This window comes from Lepidochelys kempii, chromosome 17 (assembly GCF_965140285.1).
Source record: "Lepidochelys kempii isolate rLepKem1 chromosome 17, rLepKem1.hap1, whole genome shotgun sequence".
NCBI classification, from domain to species: Eukaryota; Metazoa; Chordata; order Testudines; family Cheloniidae; genus Lepidochelys; species Lepidochelys kempii.
Genome location: NC_136396.1, coordinates 13,260,594 through 13,287,432, shown reverse-complemented (window position 1 = coordinate 13,287,432; position 26,839 = coordinate 13,260,594). Strand labels below are relative to the sequence as shown.

Below are 26,839 nucleotides of genomic sequence, written 5' to 3'. Positions count from 1 at the left end.
AGGTGTTGCTCTACTGCGCTCTGATCAGCCTCCAGAAACGTCCCATAATCCCCTTAAGTCAAGTGGCAACTCTTCTCATTGTTGTGAAATCGGCTGCAGAAATGCGGAAATGCCCTTTCAAAGCTCTGTTCTGGAGAAGTCGGCTGCTTATCAGCTCCGAGAAAAAGCAAATATTTACTATTTGTTTGAGTGAGTCAGAGAGAGGAGGGGGGTCTGAACTTACAAGACAGCATGCTGACGCACTCTCAGCATCCCAAAAACCCACTCTCTCTCTCCCCACATACACACAACACACTCCCTGTCACACTCCACCCCACCCACCCCCGCGATTTGAAAAGCACGTTGCAGTCACTTGCATGCTGGGATAGCTGCACACAATGCACTGCTCCCAATGCCATGGCAAGTGCCTCAAATGTGGCCACGCCAGTGCGCTGTCAGTGTGGATAGACTGCAGCGCTTTCCCTACTGCGCTCTACGAAGGCGGGTTTAACCCACAGTGCTCTACATCTGCAAGTGTTGCCATGCCCTGAGGCACTTTTAAAAATTTTACTGCTAGCCTTAAAAGCTGAACCCCCGAAGTCCTTGAAGGGATACACCTCTTGTAGGACCTTGCATATAAAGAGTCAACAACAGTTGGATATGATAAACTAACACAAAAGCTTATAGAAGAGAAGAAACCTGAGATTAATATACATTTTACCGGAAACCAACAGCATCCCTCTTGAAAGTTGGTGTGCTAGCTGCCAAATTCTGGATCAGTTACAATGCGTAGAAAGCCCACCTGTAGCAGCTGAGATAATCAATGAAGACACAATAACAACATTAATTTAATTTACTTTAACGAGTGATATCACTTCTAAAAGACTCTAATCCATGTGACAAGTATCCTGGCACATCAAGAAGAGGGAATGATTTCTAAGCCCAGAGTTTGGCATGAATGAAGTATCTGTCCTCCCCCTCTGGCTCTCCATTGTTCATAACCTTGTTGCCTTCTGGGAATGGTAGGGTGAAGGCTTTTGTGATATAACTGAATTAGCAAAAGGAAAGTTCGGAGGAGAGATAACAGCAAGGTCATGAAATTGATTATTAAAGAGAGAAAGAACTATGGGAATGCTAAGGATACAGCATCTTTTACAAGGTTATTGGTGGGAAAGGAAACCAAAGATTACAAAAAATCTAAACTTCAGTAAAATCTCTTCTGCACTGCATGCCTGACCATTTTTGAAGCAATTGTGACATTACTCAGGGTACAATCTGGACTGCTGACCAGCTGTGTCCCTCAACTCTAACCTGGGGTGCCTTTTACACAGCTTTGCTGTGAGAATAACCACTCCTGATCTGCTCCCACACAGCCTCTAGCATGTAAATTACTCCCAGCTACGTTACATGAGTGTTCTAGCCCGCCAGTCATGTACTATATTATATGGCGACACCAGCAAACTTCCAGCCCCAGACATTCCCCCCCCCCCCCCCCCCCCCAGAAGTGTGCATCTCGTACTGCCCAGCTTTTTGCTTCTGGATAATACAAGCTCATAGAAAGTCCATCGCTTCATTAATAGAAAATGATATGCACAGACCCTGTTATCTCAGATGGAGGTTCCCAAACACTTCAATCCAAACACACTGGTTTAGATAAAACAATAAAACACGTTTACTAACTACTGAAAGAAAGATTTTAAGTGATTACAAGTAATGAGGCATAAAAGTCAGGATTGGTTACAAAGAACCTAAAAAGTAAAATCCAACTAACACCTAACTTAACGAATTTAAATAAAAATGTCTCTCACCACACACTTTTGCAGTCTCACTGGCTGAAATCCTTTCAGCCAGGACCCTACTCCTAGTTCAAAGTTTTCTCTCTCTCTCTTTCAGGTGTTGTGGCTTCATAGGCAGAGAGAAAGGCAGGAGTATTTTGGGGGAATCTCTTCTCATTTCTTATAGTTCTCTTTTCCCTTTGAAGATCATTTCCAGCTCAGTTTCAGAAGACAAGAGGTCTGGGGGACAGGAACCTCCAAGCTGTTTTCTTTGCTGCTATGTAAATGTTTTTGCTTATACTCTTCTTCCTGCCAAAGAATGGCCACGTAACAGATGATAGTCCATTTGATTTTGTTGATACCTGGCTGAGGCGTTGGCTAGCCTTTTGTCCCTGGGGAACTGGTTTGAAGCTGTTTCCCCATAGTTGGAATATGTCTTATACAGTAGAATTTTATAACTTTACAAACCGTGTTGCCACACATATTTAACCACTACTTTAATGTTCAGCGGATTATGAGTTTTCAAATGATACCTCACAAGGCATACTTGGTACAAAATTTATCATAGTCTTGTAAAAAGGGTGAACACAGGGGTAGAGATTGTCACACCAATTAAATCAGAAATTGCTCCCCAAGGGTCAGCTAGGACTGAAAAATAAATATTTGTAGCTTCAACGTAATGTTAAATAAACTAATGGCTCTTAATACAAGTTTATCGATGCAAAGGGCCAAAGTCAGAAAGAATACACTCCAAATGTAATCAGTGAGTTTTGTGCCCTGCATTAATTAAGTCTAGAGGTAACATTGGAATGTCATATAAAAATAAGAACAGGGCCCAGTGCATTTCTGCTGTGTATGCGGAAAATGCAACATGCTGATAATACACATGCACAAATCTTTAGTGACTCAGAGAAGGAAGATACCGCCCTGTCAGGAGGTTAAAGCCCCAACAGAAACTTTTCATTAAAAAGTGGAAATGCCCGTTTGTATGGATTTCCATCACAGTCTCAATAATCCCCATTGGAATAGGCAGATTGAATACCAGTAAAGAAAAACTACCCACTCCATTTAGGCTACTCACAGAACCCATAGCAATTCTACCGGGTTACAATCTAAAGGAGGTTATTGACTCAAGGAAGGACACATTGAAAACACAACTACTGCCAGAAGCCAGATCTACAATAGCCCCTTTTTGGAAAAGAACAGATTACTAGCATGGAGATGGAGAAATGAAGTATGTGAAATCCATTCAATGGGGGGAAAAGATAGACAGCCTTATATCAGGATCAGCCAGATTTTATGAGATATGGTTAGCATTTTGGGGAATTTGACCAAAAATACACAGAATTTGACCAAACACAAAAACATCTTTTCAATATAACAAATACGGGCTAAGAATTACAATATTTGTTAATACATGAATGGAAAAGTCATGGTTGTTAATAATGACAAAATAAAAATGGGGAAAAAATTAGCCAAGATACAAATGGGGTGAGAATCTCTTTGCAAAATCATGGTAATTGCCACTATATGTAGCAGATAGCATGCCCCTTAGCCTAACTGAAGTGTTGACAGCTCAGGGCAGAACCAAAGATTTAAGAAACACATGCAATTCACAAGGCACCATGCACAGCTGTAGTATCTACTTGGAATGTGTTATCCACTTGAGTACCATTGGTTTGTAGCAAGATCTCTGGGAAAAGGCCGTAAAATGTTCTCCCAAAATTTACCAACACCTCATAATACCATTAAGTGTACGTTAGAGTAAATGTAATGAATAAGCACACTTAAATTGTGTAAGTGCCCACTTGTATCAGTAAGAGGTGACAGGAGATGTTTTTAATTGAGGGTAAAGATTAAAGGAGAGCCACAGAATTCTGAAAATGGAAGGAGGATTTTACATGAAGGAAATTAAATATTTTAAAATTTAAATTGGGGAAAGTGATAAACCTATTGTGCCCATGCAGATTTCCTTCTGTAATAATGAAGTACTGTACAGATTAGTCATTTGGTTTCCTGTCATCTAGATCTCAACTGGAACTTTCAGATCGAAATTTTAGTCTGTTTTAAAAGTCTGACACACTTCACCCAACTTTGTGAAACTGAAACTGCTACAAGTATATGAATAGTATTTTTAAATGGGAGAGCTGACTGATATTTAATAACTGCAGTCAACGTATATTATCAATCACTTTAACAACCCAACTGTTACAAAAAAATATTAGCTAATCATTAGTAGCTCTGAGAGAAACAGATGAAGAACACTGAAATATTGCCCAAAGAGATAGGAAAAAAATTAGCAAGCATCAGGGATTAATACTGCAACTGAAGTAACATCCTTCCAGAGGGCAATATACTTCAAGTGTAGGCTGAGTGGGGAAGAAAAAGACTAAACTCACTCACTTTTTCATTTAAAAAAAAAAAAAGTATATAAAAATGACTAAGGGTCCAATCCCTCAATGTGTTACATGTGAGTAATCCTTATATGTAATCATCAGCACTAACCCAGCAAAAATAGCCACATATTATTAGTGTTTGTATTAGGTCAGCGTATAGGGACCCCTGCAATGGCTATTAGCCAGGATGGGCAGGGATTGTGTCCCTAGCCTCTGTTTGCCAGAAGTTGGGAATGGGCAACAGGGGATGAATCACTTGATGATTCCCTGTTCTGTTCATTCCCTCTGGGGCGCCTGGCATTAGCCACTGTCGGAAGACAGGATACTGGGCTAGATGGACCTTTGGTTTGAACAAGTATGGCTGTTCTTATGTACGGACCCCACTGTAGTAAGCACTGAACTAACATAGAATAAGACATCTTACACTTTAAGAGTTTACAAGCCAAAACACTGGAATGTTAACATTTACTGTCTAACGTTACATGCCTTATGTTCCCAGAAAAAGCAATCGGTATTTCAATTCAGACAGCTATCACAGTAACTCTAGTTAAAATGTTATGAATAATAAAAGCTGACAGACTGTTGTCCAAGTGATAATTCAGTTGAGAAGAAATTTGAGGGTGTGGAAATGCAAAAGTTTTATTTAAAAATCTACGCTCCTCATCCTTCCAAACGCAACGACACATGGAACAGCGCCACTTAACATTGCTGCTATTGGAACTAGCACGATCTGACAAAGGCTGCAAAAAACTATATGCTCTTCTTCTAAATGGGATTCCTCTGACACAGACCAAGCTAAATCAGGAAATTAAAAGTTGTAGAAATGGCATCTAGGAGGAAGATACAAACATGTCACTTTGGAAAAAGAAAACAACATATGCCAATGAATAGTTCCGACTTGCTCCAATAATACAAAACACATCTCTTCTAAAATCACCCTTCGCAGGGGGAGTTGAGGGCAGTGTATAATTCAGCTCTAGGAAAATATCCATGATTAACAACAATTAAAAGGAGCAACAAACATACGGAACATTTCTTTAACCTTGTTTAAAATATCGACCTAGACCAACAATTATCAACAGCAGCAGAAAGTGCATTCTACAGTCATGGGGCATAAATACAGAAGGGAAAAACACTAGCTCCCATCATCACAAGGTTATAATCAAGGTAGATTAGATAACCAACTGATTCAGATCTTAGTGAACAGCTGGGAGTGTAGCAGGAGAAAAGAGCAGTAAAGCACACTGAAGCAATCCATTCACAGCCATAAGAGTCAGATCAACTGTAAAATCAATATATTGAAAGAGAGCTGAGATTTCAGAAAATTACTAATAATATTTTATAATGTCTGCCTACCTAAGGACGTGAGCTGCCACATTTGAAATAAGGTGTATCCTTGATACAGTACAGTCTGGTACTCTGAGATAATATATCCTTGACTATGAGAGCATATATGAGAGCATTCATCAGCAATTATAAACCATTCTTACTGACCAATGGCTTCACAGAAGCAACTGGGTTTTACAAATTATTGGTCCATTATTCTCAAAAAACTGAACAACAAACTCCTAGAGGACTATTTTTTACACTAACAATCTCACAGAGATAATTAAGATTTTTTTAGAGGCACTTAAGGAAAACTCTTCTTTAGATTTGCTTCATTCCACTAGCAAAACCAGATGCATAAACCAAGGAGTTCCTTCTACAATAAACTAGTCTCTTTGCAGGACACCAACAGATCTATTTTGTGTTTTTATATTTCTTGACTGGGCTGTATTGAAAACTGTTAACATTATAAGCTGCCACTTTAAATTCTCAGGAGTTTTCCTTGTACTCCTTGCAGACTCTGGGCCTCTGTAAGGAAGAGTGCACTCTGGTTCTTTAGCAGTCAGCCTGCAAAGAGTTAGCCCAGAGAAAGGTGGGATGAGTTGTGAGACTCTGCATAAGGGAGCAGCCTCCTTTGTGTGTCTCTGGTTTTTGGTTCTTGCATGTTAAGATTCCTGATTCTGAGAAATAAAGGAGCATTACATTACAATCTTCCAAAAAAAAAAAAAAAAATTTTATGTTTATCTAACTTCTGCGTGTATGCTGTCAACATAACACTGACATACTAACGTGGCTTTTATAGATGTGTTTGGTCAGTATTCCCTAGGCAATACAGTGCAAATGTAGCTTTTTATGTCCACATACTTCATGAGTTATTTACAACATACTTAATATATTTTTGTATAGCCAGAGCAATTACAACACTTAAAAATTTTTCACTCATTATTGAATTTTACTCATGATGAACAACTAGGGTTGCCATCTGTCTAATCACACAAACCCAAACACCCTTGCTCCCGCCAGCCCCTTCTCTGAGGCCCCGCCCCGCTCACTCCATCCCCCCTCCCTCCCCTCACTCACTTTCACCGGGCGAGGGTTGGGTTGAGGGAAGAATTGTAGGCTCTGGGCTGGGGCTGAGGGATTCGGAGTGTGGGAGGGGGCTCCGGGCTGAGTTGGGGTACAGGTGCAAGCTCTGGGAGGGAGTTTGGGTGCATGAGGGGGCTCCAGGCTGGGCAGGGGTTGGGGTGCTGGAGGGGGTGAGGGCTCTGGGAGGGAGTTAGGGTGCAGGGTACAGGCTCTGGGAGGGAGGTTGGGTGTGGGAGGGGGCTCAGGGCTGGGGCAGGAGGATAGGTACAGTAGCGGGTAAGGGCTTCAGCTGGGCGGCGCTTACCTCAGGCAGCTCCCAGTCAGCGGCACAGCAGGGCTAAGGCAGGCTCCCTGCCTACCCTGGCCCCGCACTGCTCCTGAAAGCAGCCGGCACGTCTCTGCGGCCCCTGGGGAGGGGGCTCCATGTGCTGCCCCTGTCTGAAAGCATCGCCCCTGCAGCTCCCAGCCAATGGGAACTGCGGAGGGCAACGGCAGTGCTCAGGGCAAGGGCAGCACGCGGAGACTCCCTTCTCTTCGCCCCCCTCCCGCGCGCCCCTCCCCGGGGCTGCAAGGACATGTTTTCGCTTCCAGGACCCGTGTGAGGTCAGGACAGGCAGGGAGCCTGCCTTAGCCCCGCTACACCACCGGACTTTTAACAGCTTAAAATCTCCTGGATTGGCTTCAGTAGCTTCCAGGAGATAAAGCCTGATTCCGGAAGACTCCTGGTGAAACCGGGAGGGTTGGCAACCCTATGAACAACAACAACAACTGTGTCTAAATGACAGACTCCAAAGTGTCTAGGTCACTTTTGAAAATGAGACTCAGGAGCTTAAGTGATGTAGGTACTTTTGAAAATTTTACCCTATGACTGTAAATGAAGTTATAGGCCCTATTTCTGATCTAACTGGCAATTGAAGAATCATCAGGTGATATTCCATGGCCTATGATTTGCAGAAGGTCAGACTAGAGAAATTTAATGATCCCTATATAAAAATAGAGCTCTGTGAAATTTTTTTATATATATAATTTTTCATTTCATTTTGGGGAAATTGTGTTAGCTCTTTTTATCTGGGGGTGGGGGAGAGTTGGGAGGCCCTGTGAGGGAGGGGAGGGGTTGCAGAGCGATCCCACCCCGCAATCAACCAGCAGTGGCAGCTCCTGTCCCTTGGGACAGGGCCCTGCTCCCCACTTCAGACACTGAGACCTTGCGCATGGGACTGCAACGCCACAGCCCCTCAGTCAGAATTTTTTCTTGCTATCCTCACCGTTCTTTTTTCCTATAGAATCCTCATCGATATCAAATCAGGGCAAACTTCTGAGAGGTAGCAAATTTGCTTATGAGAGGTTTTTCTGGAGCTCATAGTGCTATTCAGTTCATTAAAATCAGCCTTAGTACAGTATTTGAGCAGGCTAGAAGCCTGTTCAATATATACCACATGGCACAACCTATTCCCGCAAAATTCTTAAACCTTTACTATACCAGGGAATACTTAAACCAGGCAAATCTAGGCATCACACCAGAGACACTCATAAGTATTCTCTACCGATCTTTTCCCCTCTGTCCACAACAAGAACGAGTTATTGGCACTGCCATACTTTTGCAGTAAACGCCAAACACACTGACTCTGGCTCTTCTACTTAAGGAAAACACATTTCAAACAACTCCATGCAATAGGAACCTTGATGAAAAACAGCATTTTCCTATTAGATTCCTGTTGCATCTGAAGAAGTGGGTTTTTACCCACGAAAGCTTATGCCCAAATAAATCTATTAGTCTTTAAGGTGCCACCAGACTCCTCATTGTATTTGTTCCTATTAAATTATTATTGTACAACTGATTCGTTTCTCGAAACATTGCATCTTCCAATTGCCAAGGAGGGGCACAAAGAACAAAAATGTAATAAAAATCCTACAATAAAAAGCTTTGGAATCCAAAATTATTATCCAGTAGACAAAGAGATAAAACCTTTTTCTCCAGAGGAGACTTTTGAATCCTGTTACCCATCAGTATGGTCAGAATTTATGTCTCACTGCTAGAGAAGCAGAGAACACAACTGACACTCACCACTGATGTTGGACACAGGCACAGAAACTTACCGGAGTTTTACCATGCAATTAAATCTCACTTTTGAACCATGTCAAGAAGTTTTCCACTCTTGTACAATTTGCAAGTGAGCGTTTGTTCTAGATACAAGCTTTGACTTTGTCCACATCGCAAAGCCAAACTATCCCATACATCTGAGCAATCAGCTAAAGCCAATATAGGAGACAGTGCTCTCTTTACTATCCATCATTCCAGAATCTGCTAATGTAGGTTTTGCATGTCAGCTTGACAAAGTGCTCCCTTCCTGCTTCATAAACCAAGAGGGATTAGTCTGTTTTGTTTTTTCTTAAGTCATCTCTTTTTAATTCCCTCCTCCTTAACATTCATCTTTTTGTAGATCAGATACAATTATTCTCCACAGAACATACCAGTTCTAATTTCAGATGGGGGGGATGTACATCACAATTGTTACTATAAATGGCCCTGCACAGGTACAGTTAGAAGAAAGAGGAAAAATTTCCCTTCAAGGAGGGAGAAGGCACAGAATCCATAACACGTGTTACAAAAGCAATGCTCAAGCTTGTGCTTGATCGTGAACATCTGCAACTGATTTCAGTAGGAGCTGTAAGTACTCAGCAGCTCAGGATCAGACCTCAGGCCTGACTCCCAATTGCCTTGCATCTTGTGCATATCTGTGCAAAGCAGGTACAAAACGCTACCAAATCAGAACTCGCCACTCCCACCAGTGAGCTGTGTTGCTAGGGAATCAAAAGCAGGGCCCACAATGGCCAATGCCAGTAGAAGCACTCTGGGCTTACACACGGTGGGCCTTGGCATTCTGCAGACCACCAAGCTCCAACAGATTTGGGGCAAACTTAGCCTTTTTCATGGGAAACCCATACCTAATGAGACACTAGGAGAGAGATGCCTGCAGATATTTCCTCCTCCCTGGGAGGGCAGGATCAGGCATGCAGTCAGGCACCGTGCTGATTTAACATCCTCCTCCATTAAAGTGTGAGAATCCTCTGGTAAAGTGAACTCAGCATATTCATGGAGTTATAAGTCAGATTGTTACGTGTTCAATACACCCAAAATGTATGGGATTTCTATTCTACTGCTTAAAGCAAAGTCTTCTGAATAGTTATATACCTTCCTTAGACATAAGCAGACTGAAGAAGAGCTCTGTGTAAGCTTAAAAGACGGTCTCTCTCACCAACAGAAGTTGGTCCAATCAAAGATATTACCTCACCCATATTATCTCTATACTAAAATAAGAAATTTTATTCACCTGATCTTCAAAGTAAATTCATATTCTGTGCCTAATGGGATTAAATAAGTACCGTAAGTGGTACAAACGAAATGCAAAGGTAGCTTTGCTTAAATGGGAAAAAAGACTTGTGGAAGATTAGATTACATAAATCCTTCATGAAAAGGACTATTGTCTTACTCCAACATTGCAGATACTTGGTAGGTATTAGATTATAAATAGGAAGCTACTGCAGAAACCAGCTTTTGGATTTTTCATTAGTATTTCCTGCTCTCTCTTTGACAAAGAGCCTTGACTTGCACCCTGGCCTGAGACAACATTTTAAAAGGATCTGAATTGCAAAGTACTAACCCTTATCAAAACATAGAATAGCTTAAATTCTTCCACACAGACACAACTTTAGGACCACTGTTTCATTCCTGGTGGCCATGGCAGGTGGTTTATTATAAACATGGGAGCAGTAGGCAAGGTTAACTTTTGGAGTGGCAGCCCCTCTGAAGATAGAAAAATAGTAATTTCCAGCAGCCAGATTTTGATGCTCTTTCTCGGGTTGAGGAGCATCTTACTCCAAAAGCAATCTAACTTAAGTCCTGAGTAAAGTTATCATAACCTTGGCCACAATTTATCACACAGAAACAATCACTTGTTACAGGGATTTGCTATAAAAGAAAGCTGTAGCCATGCATCAATTTACGATATGCAACGTGCATAAGACCAATAAATCCAAGACACAGCAAATAAATTCAAAGGCCATGAGGTCAACAAATCCCAGATTTCAGCCCCTAATTTTAATGCAGAAGCCTCCAAGCTTTTGTAAAGCAACCTGGTGACAGAGTTTTAGCAAACAGATTCTTGGTTCTGAGAGTAAAGTGGCCCCATCTGATTCATCCAGGCTTAACTCCCAGCCTGTGGGAGAGCTCAAACTAGCCTTTCCCTAATTCACTACAACACCTGAGTTTCCAGGCTCTCAGAAGACACCATCCCAAGTGAACTATACCACCTAGTCTACTTACAAGTTTAACTCAAGTAGCACATAGCAATGAGGTTTCACTTCCTCTCTTTAGAATGTCCAACAGAGTCATTCAGACAAAAACAGTACTGCCTCTTGCTGAGGTGGTTTTATTATGCCGACAGGACAGCACTCTCCCCTCAGCACAAAACATCTGCATCAGACGCACTGCAGTGACACAGCTGAATAGCTTCTAGCGTAGATTAGCCCTTGGGCTTTGTCTTCACTGGCTTGAAAAAAAGGAAAAAAAAGGCTCTCTGGCAGTAAAAAACATAGGGAGGACAAGGCACTTCAGTTTTACTGCCAGATAACCTAGGCACAGTCAGCCCCAGGCAGGTGTATAGGGCTGATCTCTGGTTAACTCTATCTTATCTCCACTGAGAATTTTGTTACCAGGCTGTAAGAAAATATCTTTTTAAGCAGTGAAGATAAGGCCAGTGTTAGTTCAGATTTGACCCCAGGTTTATAATGTCAAAGAGAACCTGAGATGTTCCTTTAAAAAGTTATAGTTTTATTTACAAAATATAGATACCCCCCTACAGTGGTTGCATTCCAAACCATTTGTGCTCTGCATCAGTGGTGGAAGTGCAAGAGAACCGAAAGTGAAATCGACTAAGTAAATGTCAAACTGATTCAGGACCGGATCCTGTAAATACTGACAGCTTCTCTACACAAGAAAGTTGTACCAGCCAGGACAAAGAGGCAAATGCAAATCAGATCTATAAAATTTTCAGATTTAATGATCAGCTATTTTTATCCTTAGGTACCAAGGCTGAAATCCATAAAACCATTTCTCATTCTTCTATAGCCTCAATATATTTCCCTGTTATCAATGCAGAGAAATCCGTTTGTCAAAATGTGTATTTGTATTAAAGACGTGCAAAATCCTGCAGTCAATTCTTCTACATTTTATATCTGGTCCTTGGATGGGAGTTCATTTAACCCAACTGTTACTGGCCACATCTACAATCCTTCCAATGAAAGGACAGGAATAATCTACAGAGATGCTTTGGGAATATACCACTACCAATTCCCTCACCAAGACCCCCTTATCCAAAAAGCACTTAAGCATGCCAATGGAACTACTCACATGCTGAAAGTTAAGCATGTGCTTAAGTGTTTTGCTAGATTGAGGACTAAAAAAAAGTAGAGAACTAACTATGATTCATGTCTCTTGCTCACCTACCAAAATCGTACCACTAAACTTTGAGATTCTCTGTGACCCATTGTACTTCTACACCAATATTTGTAAGCTATTATCACCACTTCATTATCCCAATCATAGTCTTTGTTCTGTTTATTTGATTAAAAATCGCTGGAAATAAAACCTTAACTAAATGTTTGTGCTGAGGCCTGAAAACTGTTTTACTAAGTAGATCCAGAGACCTCACTATTTTTTCCACTTTAACATACTTATCTCTATAAATCATTTACCAAATTTCCTTTGGTGATTAAGAAAGATTTTTATTTCTAGGCTGGCTCCAGGAGACTGTCATGTAAAATTTATACTCACAGTAGAAAATCAAGTGTAATGTTCCTGAAAATAAAAGAAGAGCAGCAAACCAAATTATATCCAGCCATCAGCAAAAACATTCTTCAGATTTATTGTTAAACAGGCCGACAGGAATAATGATATTTCAGTTCCTTTTGGGAAATTAAGTAAATCCAACATTAGAGAAGACAAGTATCAGGAGCAGCATGGATACTGCGAACACATGGCCCAATCCTATAATGTTATTACGAAAACACAGGGCTTGAGCTACAGGAGAACTCTTAGGGTATGTGTACACTGCAGCTGGGAATGAGCCTTACAGCCTGGGCAGACAGACGTGAGTTAGATCTGCTCAGGCTACTGTGTTAAAAATTGGAGTGTGGCTATTGCGGCACGAATGGTTGCTTGGTCTAGTCACCCACGCTTAGATCCAGAGCTCGGTTGCCTTGGGCTCAGGAGCCTATGCCAACCTACCACCTGTGCCACAACATCCACGCTGCTATTTTAGCGTACTAGCTTGAACAGAGCTAGCACAAATCTCTCTGCCAGAGCTGGGAATCACAACTCCCAGCTGCAGTATAGACATACCCATAGGGAATAAGCACACTAGTAATAAGACCCCATTCAGCATGTGCTGAAGTGTTTTCCTGAACAGGGATGCTTTTGTGATTTCATGTCCAAGTGTTCACAAGATCAGGGCCTCTATGCATAAAGGTCTCGCTTTACCGACCAATGACATACAGCAGCAGTCACTAGGGTGGATACAGCAGCTGTTAAAACATCAGGCAACAACTATTCAGAATAGGAAATGACAACCACTATATCCAATTCAAATCGCATGGGCAATTTAGCGAGGCGGAAAGTAATAATCAGCCTTGGAATCTGGCCAGTACATGAAGGCTACCAATGTATTATCATGAAAAGAGCCACAGCAGTTTTAACAAAACTCAAGCAGTCAGCCCTCAATTTTAAATCGCATCTGTAAAACAGCATCTCCCCATATCACTGTGTTGGGACCCTGGTTACAACCCCAGCTGGAATACCAACTCAGTTCTGATTCCACATGACCACCGCAACATTTTAATGAAAAAGTGACAAGTATAGTTTAAGACCATGAAAATGCTATTAAAAACCAGAAACATTAGAAATAATTGTTCCTCAGTTTCCATCTCTGTGAAGTGCTTTGAGAGCGAAAGATGAAAAGCACTGTATAACAACTAGGTATTATCATCATTACTGAAGAGCAACATTTACAGTCTATTGACAAACAACATGGGGAACTTCATACGGGGAGGAGGAGGGAGGAAAGAGAAAAGGGCATGCTACCTATGATTATCCTCTGCAACAATCTAAATGAAAACCAGGGCCAAAAGGTTTTAAAAATAATCAACAGTTAGGAATATAAATAAGCAGACTGATTACCAAAATTGCAAAGCACCCATCAGCTCCACTGGCAGCTGCTAGCCACTCAGCACTTTTGAAAGTCAGACACTTATTTACATGCCTGTAGAAGACCCAAGAAGTGGAAGGCCAAAACTAACCCCCCCAAAAATAAGTCACTTTTAAAGTGATCTGCAAACTGATTCCAGCCACCTGCAACATTCCTAGTTCTCTTGTTGGTCTAGATGGCAAGCAGGTGCTCCCCCTTTTCCTTAGGTCAAGTTGGTGAATGAGTCACTTTAACCCAGTTCAGAAGGCCCCTGACTCAGAGCCACCAAATGTATAGTCAGCAAAACAGTCTACAGGCCAGTAACCTGGGGCCTGTCCTCGGTCAGCCAGCCTGGCTTCTGGTCCCCAATCTCTTATTCAGCTTTCTTTTCCTGTTTATATAGCCCAGTCCCAAGGACAGGGCAGGGCATTCCTGGACTACACGCAGGTTATCTTAGCTGTGAACTCCAGACTGTCCTGTAAAGGGGTAGTACACCCTAGCAGGGCGCCCAGCTAAAGACTTAGGAGCCTTACTGTAGGTTCCTATTGTTGAAAATCTTGGCCAAAGAAAATTACTTTTCAGCTCCAGTTGGATTTGATATGCTCTCATGCCTTTGTAATTTCTCCAGCTCTTAGGTGCTGGACTGCCAGAAGCAGTAAGTCCCCCTGCTCTGAAGTCCATTGTTTGGGGGAGCTCAGCCCCTCTGGGAATCCCATGCCCACCTTGGACAGCAAAACCCTCAGTGTGAGAAGGGCAGTGAGAGAACTGCCCGCCACAGCTGTCTGCATCCTCAGACAGAGAGTCCATGGTACTGCTGCTGTTTGCAAGCAAAAATAATCACACTCCAAAGACAGAGCCCCAGCCCTGGGAACTGATCCCATCCCCATCCTGTCCAGCTCAGACGCAGCTTCCCTGAGAGGGTGTGGCTGTCTGCAAAGCAGGGGGCACGGAGTGGGGGCCTCACTGAGGTACGGATGCACCATGGACCCTGCCACAGGATCTGCTAATGTAGAGCAGCTGTAGGAAAGGGGTGGGGGAAGATGTACCACCCCCCACTAGGGCAGCTCCGGGAGATGGGAGGCAGCAAGGAGAGAAGGTTCATGGATCAGAGACACAGGAGGGGACAAGGCAAGTCAAACATGCCCCCACTTGTGCATCAGCCCAAATGCCCCTCCCCAATCATGCCTGTGTCCTGGCAACCTAAATACCCTTCCCCACACAGCTTGGTAACCCTAATGCTGCTCCTCCCCTGCACTGGTGCAGAAGGTCACAGGGAGATTTTTTCCCAGCTTGGCTTCATGGCTGATGCACTCCAGCAACTCCAGCATTCCCCAGTGTATGGGGGAGTCAGCAGGGATCCACCCCAGCGGCTCCCAGGGTGGGAGGGTTGGTTCAAACTGTCACATTAGCACAGCTACCAATCTAAAATGCAGCATCCCCATCCAGGACCCAGAGTTCCACTCCCTGCTCCGATCCGTCTGGAGCCCAGAGTCTGCCCGCCCTGTGCAGAGCCCCTTGTCCCATCCCATGTCCTTCCATCAGTTCCATGGATTAAATAGCCGGGCAGTGCCCCTCCAGCAGCCCCTCCAGTAGCAAGCCCCCCAGACCCTACTGCATGAAACACTAAGAGGCATGATGCCTACTAAAATGAAAGATTTTCACAATTTGACAAAACTTCAGCTCTGTCACAGGTATGGTTCACTGAAAGCAGCAGCCAATAACTCAGACCTAATACATTTTATGTATGATTAATGCTGTGGTACATTGGCATGCCGAATGGACTGATATATGACAAGTTAATATTATGGTTAAAAGAACAGGGCTAACACGCTAAGCATCAGGAAAGCAACAAAGAGCAGTGCAGTTGCAAGGGCTAAATAATGAAGTACAGATTAATCTGCCATAAAAATATAATTACCTTATAGAACACCTCTCAAACACTCTATGAAGCAAGAGATTTATGAGTATTTTTCTTTGGGGTTGTCTAATTTACCTTAAAAAAATAGATTTAAAAGACCTGATTTGCTGTAATTCCTGCCTATTGAATTTAACCAAAAAAACAGCACACGAAAGATACGTTTTATGTCTTGTTGATTAAGAGAGCTTCGAAGGCAGCTGCTTTTGTATGCCATTATATTACTCCAATAGTTACAATCTAAGATAATGATTAAAATAAAAGGTAAATGGGCTTTAAAAATTTTAATTGCCCATCCTATTAAAAGCATAGCTCCAGCAGAATGCTCATGGGATTTTAAAAGAACATAATTTTTATATAGTACCAATTGCATGCTTTAGAGACAAGCAAGAAGATACAATCTGGGGCCGAAGGCGCTCTGATCCAGCTGATAGGGAGCTAAGCAGGGGTTGGGGAAGTGGGAATCCAACCACTGATCCATACACAGGGCACAAATCGGCTCTGCATCCATTCCATGACTGTTATTAATGGACTATAACAAGGTTCAAAAAAGAACTAGATAAGTTCATGGAGGATAGGTCCATCAATGGCTATTAGCCAGGATGGGCAGGGATGGTGTCCCTAGACTCTGTTGCCAGAAGTTGGGAATGGGCAACAGTGGATGGATCACTAGATGATTACCTGTTCTGTTCATTCCCTCTGGGGCGCCTGGCACTGGCCTCTGTTGGAAGACAGGATACTGGGCTAGATGGACGTTTGGTCTGACCCAGTATGGCCATTCTTATGTTATCAGCTGCCAATGCTTTTCTATGCAGAGCTTCTAATCTGCTGCAGCCACTTGTTTTTGGATCCAGCAACCCTTTCCCCCATCGTTCACCTCTGCATCCTGATGGTTAGAACCGAGGTGGAGTCTGCTCGCCAGCACACAGTGAGTTTGAAGGCCTTTCAGAATGGACACTCCCCATGGCTCTAACTATATAGCATTACAGGCATGAGGGTTTCACAGCACGGGGAGCCTTGTGTGAGACCTGCCAAAAGGGGAATATTGCTCATGCCAACTGCACTGATCTGGACATGGTCTTGCTCCTGCGTCTGTTGTATATCTAAACGAAGAGACATGGACATTAATTGTCTGTGTCCTAAAACTGCCAGATGGGACTCCGTCTCAAACTATGAGGAATTTTTATAAAAAGTTACCTTTGACTTTCCTGTAGGAAGACACTGCTGTTAGAAGCTAGACTGTGAAAAGCTAAGTCATTTTCATAGAGGCCATGTGCTAGAACCAGAACTATCATTTGCCCATTGCAATGCACTGAAACAATTTTGGACTTTTCTACTTCACTGTAAGGAGAGTTTCATTCCATCCGAGTTGGCTATAAGCAGATTCTCCGTACGTGACTTTACAACAAATTAAAATATTTAGAACAGGATCATGAGGAATTGCTCACTAATGTGATAGCAGGGGAGAAAATGCAAGTGGTGGGAGCACATCCAAAACAATGACTAACATTAGGACCTAATTACCAAGTTAATATTCCTGTAAAACAAATTGGGAGCAGTTTTCCCTCCAAGCCCGTTTGTATGCAAAATACAGAACCTAATAGGCCCTCTAAGCTGTTCTGCGCCACTGCTGGTACGTTACCCGATCTGTCAAGTCTCCCACATTTCGCAGTTGCAACATATCTGCCTCCTCGGGTATTTCTTTTTATTATTAATTTTATATTTTGTTGAGGTTTTTTTTCCCCCCAAAAAATAAGGGGGAAAACAGAAAAAAACCCTAAAAAGTAAAGGGAAGGAAGGTAGGAAGGAGAAAACAAAATTATATCTGTTTCTATCCACTAAGAATTAATCAGACTTCTAAAAAAGTTAGAGCAAATCCTTCCAAATTCGCCTGAGGTGCCTCGTGCCTCTTCTCTCTACCGCCACCACTCTACCGATGCTCCTGTCAGAGGGAACCATTTGAATCCTTTATAGTAACATTTTCTAAACTGGACTCAGCACAAGAGATGCACCTAGATAGTTGTGTGCCTTCTCAGGTGTCATTTTGTATTGATCAGAATCTCAAACCTGCTCAAGGCTTAGGCAAGAGATCACTAACTGGTTGTAGCCTACACAAATCATGCATGTTTCTTAGGTGTCCATCGGCTCAGCTCAATAAGTATTACACATTATTAAAACCTTTAGCCAAGGTTTTGGGTTAGTGACTCGGGGGTCCAAGATGAAACTCCTGCAAATGGAGCCTGGTTTTGAGGGTAGGTGCTTAGCACCATCTGAAAACCAGGCCCCTTCCAGGCATTTCAAATTAAGCACTCCAAAACTGAGGCAACAGTCACTACTGAGAACCTTACCTTCCCCTTGTTGTGGGCTGGGATTTCCAGAGGAGCCAAATGAGTTAGGTTAAAAGTCTATGCCTTAGGATCCTTTGAAAAAATCACAGCCCACAAAGACAAGAGCAGGTTAGTGCAACAAAGTCAAGGCACATACAGGAACAGAAAGACAAAGGCAAGTTTGTTACAAGGCTGGAAACCGTCTCTCTAGATTCCAGGCTTCGCCTTATAAGAAAATGTGATGTCTCCACATCGTATTTCAACTGCTATTCTCTTTGCTATTTGAAATTCTGGCTAAATGGATTTTACTGCAAACTACACATTCAGGAATTGTGGTTTCTCTGAGTGCTAAAATTAAAACAAAGTTCAGTCTCTTTTAAAAGAGAAACCAGGATAGACTACTGGTGTTAGCATAAAAACATAGAAGTGTAGGGCTGAAGAGGTCGTTTGCTGAGGAAGGATTAAGTATACCTAATGGATTTGCATAATGGCTTTATGCAGGATGTGTCGTTATTACAAGGACACTTCCTAATTCAGATTTCATAGACTTTTTTTTATGGACTATTGGAGTTTAATTTTAAAAAAAGAATGAGAAGAGATCATTTATATTGTGCCTATTGTAAAAGCATCCATCTGATAAACATGGAGACAGCAGAGTACTCTTCTGGGAGTAATAGTGGGGAGAGAATCCATCTTGCTCACCACAACCATCATTCCTCTGGCCCAAGAGAAAGTTAAAAATGTACACAATAGATTTGTTTATTTACAGACATTTGTACTGTGGACCATTTGTGTGGGGGTGACTTCATCTGGAGAGAAATGGGTAAATAAATGTGTGCAACTTCACAGTACCCAAAGCACATGCTTTCAGCTTCAGATTCATCTGCACACTAAATGCGGCCACATTAAAAATGGCCTGTTCAGTGATTTTGGAGACTTTCCGTTCTCTGTCATAGGAAGATAACTAGGGCACTCGGCTCAGAGTCAGGAGATGTGAATTCTATTCCTTGGGCAAGTCACTTTGCCACCCGATCCCTCCATTTTCCTTCCCATTCTTCATCTATTTAACGTGTACGCTCCATGGAGCTGAGACAGGCTCAGAGCACCCAGCACACCAGGGCCCTGATCTCAGTTGGGACCTCTAGGTGGTGCTGTAATATGAAGAACAATAATTTGAAGTTATTTCTCCCCATGAATCCCCAACTAAGTTTCTAATTTTTCTTGCCAGATCCCATTTGGCTGGCAGATTTGCAGCCTTTGTGGAATATAACTTGGGGAGCAAAACGCTGACTGTGAAGAAACTCCACTCCTATCCCCAGGGGGTGACTTTAGGAGCCCAACAGAGCACATGGGGCAGCTCAGAAGCTAGAAAAGCTATGACAATGCTGTGACCCTAACAATATCCCTATGCAAGAGGACAAGGTGCACATTGGTATCTGGATTTTCACCTGGCCTGACCTGATCAGTGTACCCCAGACCACTGATGTCATAACCTGTATCTAAAAGGTGTCAGGTAAAACATTAATAGAAAGCTAACCACATTCTGCTCATTGATATTATTGTGATATATATTTACAGAGGTCAAATTCAAAATTTACAAACATGCTGGAAATTATAAATGTGTCTGCCAACCAGGACAAAAGTTACCGTATCCTAGACAAAGAAATAGGTTCTGCCATCTGGAAGGCATCACCAAGGTACATTAAGACAGAGGCTCTCTACCTTTTCCTTTGAGGCCCACCCCTCCAACATGCTATAAAAACTCCACGTCCCACCTGTTCCACAACAACCTGTTTTCTGCATCTAAAAGTCAGGGCTGAAATTAGAGTGTAGCAATCAGGGCAATTCACTGGAACCCCATGCCACGGGGTCCTCGTAAAGCTAAGTTGCTCAGGCTTCGGCTTTAGGCCCAGGTGGTGGGGCTTGGGGCCCTGGGCTACAGCCCCATGCAGCAGGACTTCAGCTTTCTGCCCCGGACCCTAGTGAGTCTAACCTCAGTCCTGCTTGGCAGACCCCCTGAAAACTTCACGTGGCCCTGGGCCCCCGGTTGAGAACTGCTGCATTAAGAGACAATGGGAATGCAAATTACATAGAAGATACACAAGACCATCAAGACAGCATGGGGAGGAGATTGCAGAAAACAGATCAATTTGCATTTTAGCAAACACCAGTCGGGGAAGAAGCAGCATGAAACTTCCTTCACCAGGAGACTCCACGTCGCCTTCCTCACAGTCTGAATGAACTTTATTTTGGGGGGTAACCTTCAGAAGAAACCATTTCAAAGCTTCATTGAACTATAAAGGGAGAGGCAAAAAAACCCAAGTTATTTTTCACCTCAGACGACAAAGGAACTGAGCCCTTTGGACATTGTGGGAGATCCTAACCAGAGGGCTTGGTCAGCCATCTTGCTGGTAGGACTATCAGTAAGGAAACTGCCTTGAACAAAGCCTGTAGCTTCTTGTGTTCAAGTCTTTGCCTCTGGAAAGTGCTTTTCACTTTTACTTGCTTGTACCCATTTTCATATCTATCCTTTGTACTTTGAACTAACTTGAAATCCTATCTCCTTTTGTTAATACACTTGTTTTACTTTTAATCTAAACCAACCCAATGCTGTGTTTGACTTAAAGTGAATGTTAATTCCAGTTAAGGTGGCAAGCTGCTTGGTATTGTGCCTTTAAAGAACAATGAACCTTAATCTCTCTCTGAATGGTCCAGGAGAGGGCTGGACATTGCAGAGCACATGATTTTTGGGAAAATTCATGTGTTGAGGTCATCTTGCCAGATGTCACCAGAGCATGGCTGAGGTGTCACAAGCAAGCTGCTGGAACCAGAATTGCTGAGTCAGAGCTGCTTAACTCACAGAAACTCAGCACAGGCTTGGATGCTGGCTGGGAGCATCCAGACAAGAGAACCACAGTAGAAGAACATTTTGAGGCACTCAGGGTTACAGGGCAGGCACTGACAACCCCTCACTTCAGAATGTGACGAATACAAATTAGTAATAAATATTATTATTAGGAAGAATAATAATAAATATTATTATTAGGTACAAGTTACCAGCTGGTAGCTCAATGAATAAAAGGGACTTAAAAAAAACAACAGGATTGTATGCATCATCCCTAAGATTTCCTGAAATTAAACAAATGCATAATAAAAAAATACTTGCAGCTTTTTTTTTCAGATTTTGAAACAAAATAATTACCACTAGAGAGTGGTATGCATTTCCTAAAGCTTTGTACCAATATTAAGGCAATGACTTTTAAAGCCCTGACACTTCTTTTCATTGCACAGAATGAAAAATTAAAACTGCAGAACCCATAGCTTGAAAAATTAGTGGGATTCAAAAAAAGGATTTGACATTTATATGAATAAAGAAAACATCCAGAGATTTATCACACATGATTTTAGAAATGTGTTTTTATGGGGAGTTATAAACCCTCATGCTTCAGGCCCTAAGCTGATAACTAGCTCACAGTGGTTAGGGAGAAATTTTTGCTGTGGTCAGGTACCGCCATGATGTATCCTCTGAAGCATCAGATACTGATCACCATCAGAAAAAGGACTACTGGTCTGACCCATCCTGATAATTACTATCTTCCCATTATAATGTTCACACAAGGAAGAAAGGAAAGCAGCAGAATACAGACCCTGGACTTCAGAAAAGCAGACTGACTCCCTCAGGGAACTGATGGGCAAGATCCCCTGGGAGAATAACATGAGGGGGAAAGGAGTCCAGGAGAGCTGGCTGTGTTTTAAAGACTCCTTATTGAGGTTACAGGGACAAACCATCCCGATGTGTCAAAAGAATAGTAAATATGGCAGGCGACCAGCTTGGCTTAACAGTGAAATCTTTGCTGATCTTAAATACAAAAAAGAAGCTTACAAGAAGTGGAAGATTGGACAAATGACCAGGGAGGAGTATAAAAATATTGCTCGGGCATGCAGGAGTGATATCAGGAAGGCCAAATCACACTTGGAGTTGCAGCTAGCAAGAGATGTTAAGAGTAACAAGAAGGGTTTCTTCAGGTATGTTAGCAACAAGAAGAAGTCAAGGAAAGTGTGGGCCCCTTACTGAATGAGGGAGGCAACCTAGTGACAGAGGATGTGGAAAAAGCTAATGTACTCAATGCTTTTTTTGCCTCTGTCTTCACGAACAAGGTCAGCTCCCAGACTGCTGCACTGGGCAGCACAGCATGGGGAGGAGGTGACCAGCCCTCTGTGGAGAAAGACGTGGATCGGCACTATTTAGAAAAGCTGGACGTGCACAAGTCCATGGGGCCGGATGCGTTGGCGGATGTGATTGCAGAGCCACTGGCCATTATCTTTGAAAACTTATGGCGATCGGGGGAAGTCCCCGACGACTGGAAAAAGGCTAATTTAGTGCCCATCTTTAAAAAAGGGAAGAAGGAGGATCCTGGGAACTACAGGCCAGTCAGCCTCACCTCAGTCCCTGGAAAAATCATGGAGCAGGTTCTCAAGGAATCAATTCTGAAGCACTTAGAGGAGAGGAAAGTGATCAGGAACAGTCAGCATGGATTCACCAAGGGCAAGTCATGCCTGACTAAACTAATTGCCTTCTATGACGAGATAACTGGTTCTGTGGATGAAGTGAAAGCAGTGGACGTGTTGTTCCTTGACTTTAGCAAAGCTTTTGACACGGTCTCCCACAGTATTCTTGCCAGCAAGTTAAAGAAGTATGGGCTGGAGGAATGGACTATAAGGTGGATAGAAAGCTGGCTAGATTGTCGGGCTCAATGAGTAGTGATCAATGGCTCCATGTCTAGTTGGCAGCCGGTATCAAGTGGAGTGCCCCAAGGGTCGGTCCTGGGGCCAGTTTTGTTCAATATCTTCATAAATGATCTGGAGGATGGTGTGGATTGCACCCTCAGCAAGTTTGCAGATGACACTAAACTGGGAGGAGAGGTAGATACGCTGGAGGGTAGGGATAGGATACAGAGGGACCTAGACAAATTGGAGGATTGGGCCAAAAGAAATCTGATGAGGTTCAACAAGGACAAGTGCAGAGTCCTGCACTTAGGATGGAAGAATCCAATGCACCGCTACAGACTAGGGACCGAATGGCTCGGCAGCAGTTCTGCAGAAAAGGACCTAAGGGTTACAGTGGACGAGAAGCTGGATATGAGTCAACAGTGTGCCCTTGTTGCCAAGAAGGCCAATGGCATTTTGGGATGTATAAGTAGGGGCATTGCCAGCAGATCGAGGGACGTGATCGTTCTCCTCTATTCGACATTGGTGAGGCCTCATCTGGAGTACTGTGTCCAGGTTTGGGCCCCACACTACAAGATGTGGAAAAATTGGAAAGAGTCCAGCGGAGGGCAAAAAAAATGATTGGGGGACTGGAACACATGAGTTATGAGGAGAGGCTGAGGGAACTGGGGATGTTTAGTCTGCAGAAGAGAAGAATGAGGGGGGATTTGATAGCTGCTTTCAACTACCTGAAAGGGGGTTCCAAAGAGGATGGCTCTAGATTGTTCTCAGTGGTAGCAGATGACAGAACAAGGAGTAATGGTCTCAAATTGCAGTGGGGGAGATTTAGGTTGGATATTAGGAAAAACTTTTTCACTAGGAGGGCGGTGAAACACTGGAATGCGTTACCTAGGGAGGTGGTGGAATCTCCTTCCTTAGAAGTTTTTCAGGTCAGGCTTGACAAAGCCCTGGCTGGGATGATTTAATTGGGGATCAGTCCTGCTTTGAGGACCGATATTCTATGATTCTGTGATTCAATTAACTGTAATATGGTAGACGGCTTTACAAAAATCACCTCAGCCATGCTCACCACAGAAATCTCTCTTCAGCATGTTTTCAGTCTCTCAGAGCAGTTTATCTTTCATTCCATGTTCCACAACCACCAGTTTGCTTTGATGTGCATCTAACACCGTACATTCCTGATTATCGTTGCATGAAATTCAGTAAATTCCCATGGTTTCTTGTACTTAAACAGAAGATTATGCAGGCAATTAGGTGAGAAAACAGTGATGGAAAGAATGATCTAAATCCATTTGTCCTTTCAGATTTTCTGTACTTTACATGGTCCTTACATCAAAAATCAATGGTGTTAATGCTAGTCATAAAATTGACTGCTACACTATTCCCTTTCTGTATTGCTGACATTAATCAGAGCAGCTGAACCAACCCATTAAATTGAAACATAATGACAAGCCTTAATGTAAAAACAAACAAAAAAATCACCTTTAATTGGCAATTAGTTTACAGCCTTTGGTCAACCTCTAATTAAGAGATTCCAGTTCCAAAACGACTCCTCTCTGTTCAAGGTTGGTAAGCTTTCATGAGTAGGAATCCCCCAATTTAATTTTTTGGAAAACAATTCTTCAGTGTAGCAGCTTCAGAAAGGGCTCTGAAGATCGCTGTAGGGCAAGGCAAGCCTTCCAGTCCTTAGAGTGGCAAACCAAATGGGAATTTTGTCCAAGGAAGAAATGCAGCATCTGGCCCTAATGCTCAGATCCAGCAACATCAACGAGACCACAAATGGCCTGACCTGGCTGCCCTCAAAGGCTCCTAATTCCTAAAGTTGATGGATGTGGCTGGAAAGGTCAAAGGTTACCCTTCATATAGCCATGCAGGGCTCTGAATGCTGTCCAGTACGCAACGTCCTGACAAAGCTAGGAGCAGCTTTGGTCTCATGTCCTGCTAGGTGGATGTAGAATTATAATAAAGGAACTGTTTAAGGCATATATTCCTTGCATTCATGCAAAGACCCCAAACATGGCACACTATAGGCTGCAAGAAAAAGAACCCAGCTCAAGCAAATTGGCACTCAACTCACTCACAATATAGCAACCCCAACAAAAGTGAAAGTTTAGGGCCAGATTCTGCTCTCATTTGCACTGAGATCTAGAATAGTCTAATCTAGAATAAGGCCACCAACCTGAACCTGAACACCAAAACCTGGCCCTTTGTCTTGGAATGCATATGTACTACTTCAGTGTGCTGGGGTAAATCCTTTCTAGACATGTAGAAGCAATTAGCCAAAATCTGTCCTTGGTAGCTCAGGCATAATTAAGAGCACAATTTAACCTTATATGGAAGTCACAATTACAACCCAAACAGCCTACCACATGGAACAAAGGTTACATATTCAACCTTGTTGCGGATTTCTCTTATTCCAGTAAGAGCTATCTTACTATTCCATTTTTCTTGGGTGTGGAAGGATCCACGTTTCTTTCTTTCCCTCTGTTTTCGATATGCATTAGCACACCAGTATCTATGTTCTTCACAGTACTGAATTTCTCACTTTTGTTTGTGGTGCTTTTGCATCAGTTTTACATTCGCTCTCATTGAAATGAAAATGTAAATCACCCTTGGAAATGCTTTGTCAGCTCCTCTTCTTTCATGAAATGTCAAATAAAAAAAATTCAATGGATGAAATAAATACTTTCTTATAAATCACCAAGTTAGAGCTTCTTGGTATTTGTTTAAAAACAACAGAAACATCTAACAGTTAAAAGAGGTTACATCATTTAACAGATGGGAAAACTTGAACAGACCCAGTACAAGTCCACACAGCATTTGGTCCAGCACCATTCTAAATTAAATGAGATTTAATTCTCCTTTGCTTAGCTGACACAACCAGTGATCAGTCCCCATCTTTCCCCTGCAAGCGTTCCAACGAATACATATATGCATAGAACCTTTTCAGCTAAAGATCTCTGAGTGCTTTTCAAAAGTCAGTATGAGCAGCCCCGTTTTACAGATAAAGAATAAAGAAGTTAAGGGACTTGCCCAAGGTCACACAACATGTCAGTGTCAGAACAGAACTCTGGCTTCCCAAGTCAACCCAGTGGGACACAGTGACTCTTCTAGAAGGACAGAGAATGCTCTCTTTTGGGTATTTCCCAAGTCATCAACTCTCAAGGGCAGCATGGTCTAGTGGACTGGGACTAAATAGAGCTGGATTCTATTCCCAGCTCTGGCTCTGAATTGCAGGGTGACCTTGGGCAAGTCACTTCCCCTCAGTTTGCTCATCTATAAAATAGGGAAGATGATGCTTACCTCCTCTGTAAAGCGCTTTGAGATCCACAGCTGAAAAGTGATATATAAGAGCTAGGAATTAACAACTCCTGCAGAGGAAAAAATAGAAGTCTGACACCAGGTAAGCAAAACAGGAACTGATCCTTAACCAGTCTTTTAAAATGTAATTATTTGTAATTTCAGGTCTCCAGGTATCCCAATAGAGACCAATGATGTGGAATATTAAACAGGTTTGATTTTGCAATATTATTTACAAACTTCTTCGTTCCCTTTTCCTTTCTACAAGAGATATTAGAAAGGTTAGAAAAGGCTAAGTATGTGTTTAACAAAAACATCTGGACTTTGGAAAGAATAAAGATTCATTCTGGTTATACTCGGTACGCCATGCTGAAAGAGGGCAACATATTTCAGGGAGTATCATTTAACATAAAACATTGTACCTTTGTAACTTTCATGATGTTTCAATTCACAATGATTACATCAATAAATCTTGTCAACAAAATCATTAAAGCTAGCAAACAGCTGGTGGAGAAGAGATGGTCTACTGTGCATGAGAGGCAGATTTTTCTAAATTTATAGTGACACATAATTGAATACTGATTTCAATGTCTGTTGCAAATTTTGAATTTTACAGTCTCCTTAAAAAAATATATCTTGGTTCAGAAACAAAGACCAGTCTTTCCAAACCAACTAACAGAGATTTCTCCCCTCAACCACACAAAATAATCTCCACACAAACCAAAATCTGTTGCAAGCATAAAAGCTATAATTATTGGCATATATT

At 42.4% G+C, this 26,839-nt stretch overlaps 1 protein-coding gene across 12 annotated transcripts in view; it reads right to left on the bottom strand.

Annotated features, from left to right (window-relative positions):
• LOC140899651 (S-adenosyl-L-methionine-dependent tRNA 4-demethylwyosine synthase TYW1) overlaps positions 1 to 26,839 on the bottom strand; it is a 121,756-nt gene that overhangs the window by 33,267 nt on the left and 61,650 nt on the right. For 2 of the 12 annotated variants that reach the window (XR_013634789.1, XM_078849269.1), the window contains exon 15: positions 701 to 790. The exons of 7 other annotated variants lie outside the window; for them this stretch is intronic. Coding sequence is in view for 3 of the 5 variants with exons in the window: in XM_078849269.1 (XP_078705395.1) it covers positions 737 to 790 (54 nt within the window). In the remaining 2 variants the exon portion in view is untranslated. Of the gene's footprint in view, positions 1 to 693; positions 791 to 19,595; positions 20,340 to 23,842; positions 23,999 to 26,839 lie in introns of those variants that run through there. 3 more of the 12 variants (XR_013634788.1, XM_078849268.1, XM_078849267.1) reach the window with 3 other exon arrangements.